Genomic DNA, 10,283 nt, shown 5'->3' with positions numbered 1-10,283 from the left:
TAGTCTACGAAGAAAAAAGTGCGAAGCACTTAATTTTTCATCTAAAACATCAACATCAACAGATCCAAAATGTTTTATAATAATTCACTTCAGCAGCAAAAAATATGTCACGCTTGAGCTTGAACATAGCCTTCTACTTTGTTTATGTTTACAGCTGTAGTGCAGATGTATTAGTGGGGAGCAGTGGGGAGCTTTCGAAAATCACGTTACGCATTCTGTCTTTTCAGCACCCAGTTTCGGTGTTGCTGAAAATTTAATGTGCTGAAAAATTGTGTTAAGTAACGCAAAATTTTCATACAAAAATTCATAAAAAATGCAAAAAGACCTTGCGTTACGCGTTACAGAGTGGTAGGTGGGGGGTGCGCTTATCTGTTACGATTTGTTACGGAGGGGGCGAGGGTTAAAAATCTCAAATTTTGCGTCACGTAATTAAATAACGCTCCCTAACATCCTGCAGCAGAACTGTTGAATTCTAATAAAAACACTAATTGAATTGATAAAAAAGAATTGGTGTTTGTTCAATATTAACAGCGATATGTGCAATTTCGTAAAATCAAAACGATTTTCTGACAATTTCATGAATTTAGTTCTCTTTTACTCGTTGACCACCGCCTACTCAGTAGATTCCCTAAATAGGACTACTCAGATGTTTGTAATGATACTGTACGATGAGTTCCTTACTCTGGACCCGGTCGTTTTTAAGAACCGCCGTTGGTTTGTAGTAGTCGTATTTCTGGAAAAGGTATAAACTTGTTTCGGTAAAGTCGCTGGTTGGCAGTTGGACTCACAATTCAAAAGTCGTCAGTTCGAATCCCTGCCTTCGGGACCAGCAGGGTGGTTAAAAATCTTCGCGGAATTCGCGATTTTCGCGGCGCGGATTTCGCGGATTTCTGTTGAATGTTCCTGTGGGTCTATCTTCAAGAATACAACGTAGATTTCGATGGCTAGTGAAAATGTTTGTCTAAATCTAGTATTTCCAGAAGAAAGAACGCAAATTTATCTAAATCCTGCTCGGTGAGAGCAATTTAGATTTCCGCGAAATCCGCGAAATTCGCGAAAATCGCGAAAATCGCGAAGATTTAACCACCCTGCAGTTTCAAGCCCTCGAACGCCTAGTAGTAGGAATCTTGCAATAAAAACCGTCAAAGCAATGCTGTAGAGCGAACAATGTAATTTTTGGTAAAATATCCGAAGATACCGGTGGACCCTCTGCAAAATTGTTTTGTACAAGCAGCAAACAATCAACGACACCCCCTCACACTGTAAGTGTCAATCAATAAAAATCAATGCACCAGCACCGCTTTCCGTCTCGTCATAATTTCACTTTTTATTCAATGTTATATTCACTACAATCTTAGTCAATCGTAATTATCAATATTAATTAAGACTTTTTCTACCTCATCTTCCGTCTCTCTCGCTCTCTCTCTTTTTTCCCTAAAACACGCTCCACTGCGTGCGTTTCGCCGCCGTGCTTCGTGTGTGAATATTTCTTTTTTTATTTTCCTCTAAACTCGTCACCTTTGCTTTCGCTTCTACACTCAATCAAACACTTGTTTTTTTCTTCATTTACTCTTGCTTTTTGTTGTTGCTGTTGTTTCGTCTAAGATAATATTTCCTACACTTTTGTTTTAGGAAGGAAAATACAAACTACACTTGCGTATTAGCGCGTGCGCGCGCGCTTGCTAACATGTATATATGTACAAAGAACGGTTTGAAACTCGCGCGCGCAACATTCGGCTAATTCACGTCTCGCATGCAAATTTATCGGTACAGCCGGGCAAACTCCTGCAACGCTTGCGTTACGGCCCGGGGCGTTTCAGACCTGAAACAGGAGGGAGAAACGGGTTAGTTGGTTGGATTTGTTGGGGGGGTTTTTGAGGGAACTTACTTGACGATGCTCTCGACGAATTCGATCATCTGCTCGTTGGTGACGGTCATGCAGCCGCCGCTGTTTTTCTTGGGCAGGGCGTCGACCGCTTTCCGCACGTATCCGTCCAGCTGCTGGGGGTTGAGCTGTTTGATTTCGACAAACACGTCGGCCACGTCGGACAGCATGTACGAGTGCAGACAGAAGACGGACGCGTACAGCAGGTTCATGATGAGCGATTCGCCGTGCTGCTGCAGGATGCCGTGGACGATGGAGCGCAGTTCGGTGGCTCGGTCGTGCCGGCCGTAGCTGAGCAGACTGCAGAAGAAGCGCATCACGGACAGGTTCGCGTCTCGGTGGTCGAGGGTGCAGGCCAGCAGGCCACACTGGATGATCGGCGTGACGAGGGGACTCTGCAGCAGCTGGAACGGTGACCGTTGGATGAAGCGGGCCACCAGGCGGAAGAAATCGTCCACCATGTCGGGGTGGTTCTTGAGACCGTTCTCGACCTGCAGCACTTGGAAGGTCGGTTCGATGAACGCTCGCAGCATGTTCAGCAGACCCTGAATACAGGACGGCTCGCCGGCAAATTCGTCCACGAGGATGCTGCCGAGGTACAGCAAACAGCTGTGATTATGGCCGGAGTAGATGATGATGATCTGCTTGACCAGCGGTTCCAGGATGGGCATCGCTTGCTTCCCGACGCAACGTATCGCGTACCGGATGCAGCGCACGATGCGTTCCATGATTTTGGAGTCGTTCTTGTAGCATTCCATCGCTCGCGACAGCACGTTCCAGTTGCTGACGATGACAAACACGCACGGGTTCACCTCGGTGTCCGGGATGGTCGGATTGACGTGCCGGTAGATCGACGCCAACCGGTCCACCCAGAAGATCGGATCGTGGCGGTCTTTTTTGACGCCGAGTCCGTCGTCTTCGCCGGTGGTCAGTTGACTCAACGCTTGCACCTGAAAGCTGCACAATTCCTGCATGGCCGTCGTCAGCTGCTCGCCCGGCAGTCGCCCAATAATGATGGAAATGCCCTTGAGCAGCCCGATGGCCGACTCGGTCTGAATTTCGAACCCGTCCAGACACCGCGCAATCTCCATCAACCCGTTAATGTGGCCGAGCATGTGCTTCTTGCACGACGAACAGATCGACTGGAGCGCGTTCGCGGCCGCCGTCGCCAACCCGTTCTTCTGCTGCAGCGCGCACAGCAAAAAGTTCAAAATCGGTTCCAGCGTTTCCGGGTTCGAGTCGATCCAGTCGCACAGCTCGCCCAGGATGTTGATCGACGTGTACCGGATCGCGATGTGGCAGTTGTCCGGCAGGTTCAGGATCGCCTCCACCACCTTCGGCACCGTTTCGCTCTCCTCGCTACAAAGTCGGGGAGGGGGGTGAAAAAGAACCACAGAGAAGAAGAAAACACAAAGACAAAAAGAAAAAAAGAAAGAAAAAAGAAAACAGAAAAAACGCGTTACGAACGGATGATCACACACACTCTCGCACACCCCCCGGGACGCACGCGCGCCGGAAGCGGATGCTTTGGTCTGTGGTGGGCGTGGGCCGGCGGATGTGAAGGATGTTTCTTTTTGGACACTCTCTAATCACCATAGCTGGTTGAATCTGGACGCAGGTATGTCGCGCTCTCCCAATTGCATTATCTCTCTAGAAGGTTTCGGTAAAAAGGAAAACAGCAAGTTTCAGAAAGTTAAAATTACGGGACAGTTTACGGTTTGGTTTGGTTCACGGTTTGTGTTTGCTGATGTTGATGTTTGCACAAAACTATCGTGAAACTAGCTGTTCGTTCTTGCACAATGCACGGTAACGTAGGCATTTCTTGCCGAGCCAAGAGTTAGGGAAAGACAGAAAATAAAATAAAAAGAGCGGGATCGATTCTACTTTTTTTGCTTTACGTTTGACATGTTGTCGCAAACCGTCGGACAGTTAGTTCCAGAATAGTGCCGTTACACTTGATCAAGCAGTCATAGATGTAGGAGGAAAACGATTGCTACAACGAGAATCTACCGAAAAATATAGTGTGTCGCCAGTGTTAGTCACCACATGATTTGTACAAGAAAAGGGCTTGAAAGATTTAGAAAATATAAAGATAGAAACTGTATAGAAAGTAAGAAACAATAAAATCGCAACAACAACAAAAAAATGTCCTGTGTCCACATTCACGTCCTACATTTACGACCACGACACGACCGTTGGGGGGGCGCCGATTGAAATACTCACGGCAGAATGTTCCGGGCCACGTTCTCCATGATGAAGAGGGCGGCCTCGCTCGACTCCCACGTCACGTTCGGGCTCTGCAGGATCAGGAACATCTGCTTGAAGCAGCTGATCGAGCTGACGATGAAGATCACATCCTTGATGATTTCCGACACCTTGAAGCGGAAGTCCTGCGCAAAAGAAGAAGGAAGGAAAAGTTATGCGTTAGATGGATTGTTTGAATTAGCTTGGTTTCAGTGCACGAGCATGAGCATGAGAGACCACCCATGGTTGCCCCTCCGTTGCTGAACAGAACCGTAATATCCTTTCAGCACTACTGATCATAGGCTTCAACGATCTCGTGGTGCGCCACCATGATTGCTAAAACTAGATCAGTTGCGAATAGGTAACAGTCATTGGCCACCAACGGCGCCCGCCATGTCAGTTTGTAGATCTCGATTTTAAGGGACGGGAATGTTAGTTAGACTAGGGCAGCTGGTTTGCCCTGTGCTAACACCCCACGAGCGCCAGGAACCTGAAAATGTGTTAGTAGGATAGGGTGTTTTGTCAGGATTCATCATAGAAGATGATGATGATGCGACCCAAAATCATAGTGTTTGTTGAAAGGTATTATATTTTATTCTCAAGGCAAGCAATCGGATGCTGCGGATGAGGCCTTTCCCGTTTATCGGTTGGTAACTTTTAAATGAAATGGTTTAATCTTAGACAGCCGGCTGTGGAAAGATAGAACCAAAATCATTTGTAATTATAAAATTAATGATTAAACAGTGTAACTTTTAAATTGAGATGTTTTTACGAGTTTTACATGATTGATGTTTAGTGGGGGCGAAGCGAACGACGAGTTACGATACTTATCGAGCTAAAATGGTATGATAAGGTTTTTTTGTTGTTGCACACCGACGACGAACGCGAAAAAACCCTGCGACCCGACGGAAAAGCATCGCAAATCGGACTCTGAAATCACATGGTTTCACCTTTTTTGAAAAATAGATTTTTTTTTAAATATATTTTAAATATAGAAATAACTTTTTAGTCCAGATCACTTAAATTTTCTTTCATCCATAAACCACGTGGACGCAAGATCCTGACTTCAACGTGACACTCATGGCCTATCTACAATCACTTTACTTAGAATAGTTAAGTTGCGTAGAACAGATAAATTGCTTAGCAATAGTACGTAACTTATGGCCTATCTACAATCACTTAGCTTAGAATAGTTAAGTAAAGTAAAACTTAAAAAATGTACACAACTTACGGCCGTCATCCACAATCAACTTAGAAAATTTGCTGGGCTGATATACGTTGCTATGCAGTTGTTTGTTTACCTTTGATATGGAAACGTCAACTTACCGTAGATTTTGAAATTTTTCAAACCATACGTCAAGTCGTATTGACCGAGCCATGTAGCCCAGTGGTAACGCTTCCGCCTCGTAAGCGGTAGATCGGGGTTCAAATCCCGGCTCGGACTAACACAACTGGTGATCTTTTCCCTTCTGGAATCGATTGCTTAGTAAAGGGAAGGTAGTGTATCGTCACAAACTGGACCTTATCACGACACCTTAGGGAGGCGACCTATGGAATGTTATCATTAACCCTAACATGTTAACATTAAGTTGAGAATGAAACTGCCACTGAATCCGCTTTGTAAATGCCGGCCCCAATACTCTTCAAGGGTGTTCCCCTCAGGAACTGGGAAAGATTTACTTTTTATACGTCAAGTCACCAATTTGCTTACTTTATCATTGTGGAAGATCAGATTCCTTTGCATGGATTCAAATTCCTACGCTAAGTACAATTTTCTAAGTAAAGTGATTGTAGATAGGCCATCATTCGATTCATTTGATCTGTGGGCGGTCGGTTCCGTTCAACTCGCAGTGTGCCATGAAGTCGAATCAACACCACGAACCGCCTGGACGCTGCAACACAGTTCAGCTACGTGCCAAGAATCCAAGGAAGAATCAACGGAACCGCTTGGACACAAGACAACGAGGCCGTCGTCGCTGGGGATCTGGCCGTCTCAAATCAAACCTATGACGACCACCGTACGAGCATGCCGGCACAGTTAAATGCTGAGAAACAGCAGATAGGTTGCTAGCTTTAGAGAGCCTATGTGGAGAGGCGAAATATCACTCTCAGGGCTCCAATCGAACTGTCAAATCGGGGTTCCAATCGAGCAACAAGATCATGCAAGAACAAGGTTGGAATCAATTTAAAATAATTTTGGTAAAAAACGATACTTATAACAATTACAAGTATTGTAAAACTGTTGTTGATAATAATAAGGTAGTTATTATTATGTTCGGTTACAAGAAAAGTGCCAACACAAAAGAAAAACTATAAGTTTTTCAACCTTAAATTTAAATGACTTTGGGTGTTTGAAATTTCTCCCAGAACATTTCATTTCCCTAGCTAGCCTACTTTAGAACTTAAACATAAATGGAATGTGTGTGTGTGTGTGTGTGTGTGTGTGTGTGTGTGTGTGTGTGTGTGTGTGTGTGTGTGTGTGTGTGTGTGGTTGTGTGTGGTTGTGTGTGGTTGTGTGTGGTTGTGTGTGGTTGTGTGTGGTTACCAAAGTTAATGGATAAGAACTTGCACACGTAGGCAAATTTGAACAGTTTAGCTCGGCGTTATCGCAAAAAAAAACTCTTTAGGGGCAGCATATGACCGGGTAAATTTTCAGTTTGTTGACATTACAACCGGAAACATAAACAAAATAATAAAGGTGTTGCCTAGATTTTCGAAATCTGCTAGAGCAAACCAATTTAGAAGTGTAGACAAACATCCACAAGTGAGCGGCTTAGAGCGGAATTTTGTATTTTTTTAGAGGATCATCGTAATGTCCTGCTTAGATTAGAATTATGGGTCTGTACCACGCCACAATGTTTAATTCAATGTTAGAATGTAACAAAATGAGACATTTTTGCGGGCAATTCAAGGCATGATCTGATGTACTGAGCCTGAATCCCAAATATGAGCTTGATTGGTTGCGACAGAACCTGGCGCTTTGACCTTTAAGTTTAAATGAGCTGAGTTCGTGGGCTCATAGTTCGTGTTTCCAGGGAACAAATTTGCCGAAAAGTGCGAAAAGATTCGTTAGAATCTTCATCTGGCAGCACTTGCTACTCCTGCAGAAAATATTGAGGTAGGCGTCGCGACGCTCATGCAACTAAGCAAGCTGATGGTTGCCAGAAGAGCTTGAAGAAATAAGCTAAAGTTTTCAGCGGCGGTGTTATAAATTCTGTAACATTCTTAATATGTGACTAATCATTTCGCACTCTTCGGTAAAGTTTTCCCTTGAAAAAAAGGCTCATAGCTGGCAAACCCCAAAAAGGGTAGCGGGAATTTCATCGGCGGAAAATGGTTATGCCCTGCTGTGCAAACCTACCTTAAACGAATCCTCCTCCTGGATGAGCCCCTCGTGGTCCGCCTCCATCTGACAGTGCTTGTACAGGGCGGCAATCAGTCGCTCCACGTACGGCTTAAAGTGCGCCGTCAGGGTTTCGTTGTTCCGCTGGTACAGGTCCTCGCTCAGCCGGTACCACATGTTGAAGGTAATTTCCGCCACCTCAAAGTCGTAATGACCGACGCACATCAGGACCAGCTCCAGCCCCTTGATGGAATAGTGCGGCGACACCGCTTCCGATCCGGCGACCATTTTCACGAGATTGCTCTCAACTAGTACGGTAAACAGGCGGCACAGGTTGAGGGACTTGTCCAGGTCCTCTTGCGCCACCGACATGTTGTAGGCCTCCTCGAGGCTGAGTATTCCGTTGAAGAGCTTAACGTCGAGTCCGTTGCCGTTGTTGTTCGTCTCGAGGCACTGCAGCAGCGAGCACAGACAATCGGTTGCGGCGTCATGAATCTCCGCTTTCGTGTTGACATTCGTCAGCAGCTGGAACGAGTACGCCACGATCATGTTGTCTCCGATCTGGGACAGATTGAACGCGTTGATTTGCACCCAAGCCGCGAAGCACTTGAGAATCTTCGTCTGCAGGACTTCGTTATCGTTGCAATTCATCAAACACATCAACAGATACTCGCCCACCAGACTCGCGTCCGTTTCCAGCTCCGTCAGGACGTCCTTCCGTCGATTCGCTCCGAGCCGCAAATAGCGAGAGTTGATTTCTTCCGGAATCAACGTAAGCAGCTCGATGACCGCGTACATCATGTGTGGATTGCTCGAGAAACGTTCCAGCAGTGTGGCAACCGGCTTTCGCCACGACGACATCAACAGGGCCAGGTCGGCCAAGGCCAGCGACAACTGGGTCACAATTACCGGTTTCGTCTCGAGCGTTATGTGGCTGATGTGTTCCAGCAGACTCTGCCGCAGCGATTCGTGCGCCGATTCTGGCAACTCGTGGAAACTGTTCTGGATCTTGTTCCGCATTGTCTGGGCCGCGAATGTACACGAGTTGAGGTCGTGCTTTTGCTGCAGCAACTGGTCCGCAATTTCCCACGAGTGAATCTGAAACGAAGCAATGCCCCCAATTAAAACCCTGCCTAGTTTCCCCTTCGCAAGTTCCAAACTCAACCCAACAAAACACTCACCGACTTTTGAAATTCCTCCAGCCATCGCGAGGCCTTTTCTTTCTCCTGCTTGTTTGGGTTGTTGTACAAAGTGTAGACGCCCTGCAGGACCGCTTCCGCCGTAGGATGTTCCATTCCGCTGGTCTCTTTCTCTCACATCCGTTCAACTCGAGAGTCTGTCCACAACAACGCGCACCCGTTCGCTGTCCAACCCTTGTCCTGAAACAATAAAAAACCCAGGACCAAAACGGTACTCTCTCCGGCAGGTTTTTGCTTCCGCGACTGCTTTCTTCTTCCTTCCCCTTTTGCTTGGCTTGTTCTTTGCTGCTTTTTTCTGCTTCTCTGCGCTGCGGCCGTCTGTCGATTTTTTCCTGTGGCCAATTTCGTCGGATTTCACACCGCTACCGGACCGCACACACTTGGACTCACTAGCTCACACGGGAAGGCGCACGGGCGGCATAAAATTCACTACTTTAGCACCGTTTTATAAGCATATTTTCCGAACAAAAAATGCCACAGAACCAAGAAGTGCCGTCAAACGTGCTGTAGAAGGTTCGAAAGTTTCTTTGGCAATCGATGAGAAAACGGCGAGGCTCACACACACACACACCCTCAAACTCGGGCTTTTACGTCAACTGAAAACGACCCGTCATGAGCGGTCCCAGGTGGTGAAATTCGGTATTATTCTGCAACAGAAACCCCGAGCAGAAATAAGTTGTTGCTGCTTGAGACAGAAACTTGAACTAATTCCAAATTCATTCCTTTAGAGAAATGAGACGTGTTGATGTCGAAGAAGACTACCCAAAATCAATTGTTCTACCTTTTAAAAGGTAGGAAAGGCACTATTAACCTCTACCTCCGTTTCTAGACAACCTAATCCTACGCACAATGATAAACTCTCGGATAAACTACTGTTGGGGCAAAAGTATCACGTTATTAAGAATTGTTGAAATCTATAGGTTGAAATTCTTCCAAGAACATCAAAAATTCTAATATTATTACTTTAAACATGCATAGAAATGTTTATTTTCATCCATTTTAACCCATTAAAAAATAAAGTTAAAAAAATTCTTCGATTCACAGTTATTGAAAATTAAGATCGTTTCCAAGGATACAAAATGGCACCAGAAAAAGCAGCTTCTTAATATTTTTTATTTACTTTCATTTTTTAAAGGGCTCAAATGGATCAAAAATCAAAAAATTCACTAAAAGTAAAAGTTTAATATGTTAAACTGCCATACCCAAAGCGTTCTCAGTCTCAGATGGTAGTCTCAGATGTCTCTGGAATGGAACACTTTTTTATTTGAGTTTGAAAATTATGCTATTTTTTCACTAAAATGCCAATAACTCCCTTTAAATTTAACCAATTGGGATGCTCTACCCTGCATTTTGTTACATTTTTAAGCTCTTTCAGATGCATTTTAAATTTTGAAAATAAATTGAATTTTGCCTAAGTTGTAGCTATTTTAAGATTTTAGAAGTTTTTGTACCATAAAACTTTGTGTCCCGGTTTGCCCCACTTCCCGTTGACCTAGAGTGCTCATATTTTTGCCAGATGCTAGTTTTATATGTACAAACAACTCCAGAAAATTTCAGGCAGATTGGTGAGGTCCAAACGACGTCCCATACAAAGGGGTATGCCCTGTTCGTG

At 45.1% G+C, this 10,283-nt stretch overlaps 1 protein-coding gene across 2 annotated transcripts; it reads right to left on the bottom strand.

The window, feature by feature from the left end:
- Positions 1-1,301: 1,301 nt before the first annotated feature.
- Positions 1,302-9,238, bottom strand: LOC6042762 (transportin-3). Of its 2 annotated transcripts, XM_038261892.1 has the most exons (6): positions 8,654-9,238; positions 7,491-8,570; positions 4,109-4,275; positions 3,479-3,535; positions 1,889-3,244; positions 1,302-1,822 (listed from the first exon to the last, which is right to left on the bottom strand). In XM_038261892.1, exons 1-6 carry the CDS (start codon positions 8,765-8,767, stop codon positions 1,762-1,764), a joined length of 2,835 nt encoding a protein of 944 aa, XP_038117820.1. In that variant the 5' UTR covers positions 8,768-9,238; the 3' UTR covers positions 1,302-1,761. The 2 variants fall into 2 exon arrangements, with proteins under 2 accessions (XP_038117820.1, XP_001853537.1); XM_001853487.2 differs by lacking the exon at positions 3,479-3,535 and having other exon boundaries at positions 8,654-9,237.
- Between the last annotated feature and the right edge of the window lie 1,045 nt (positions 9,239-10,283).

This window comes from Culex quinquefasciatus, chromosome 3 (assembly GCF_015732765.1).
Source record: "Culex quinquefasciatus strain JHB chromosome 3, VPISU_Cqui_1.0_pri_paternal, whole genome shotgun sequence".
Lineage (NCBI taxonomy): Eukaryota > Metazoa > Arthropoda > Insecta > Diptera > Culicidae > Culex > Culex quinquefasciatus.
This window is presented reverse-complemented; position numbering and strand designations above follow the sequence as displayed.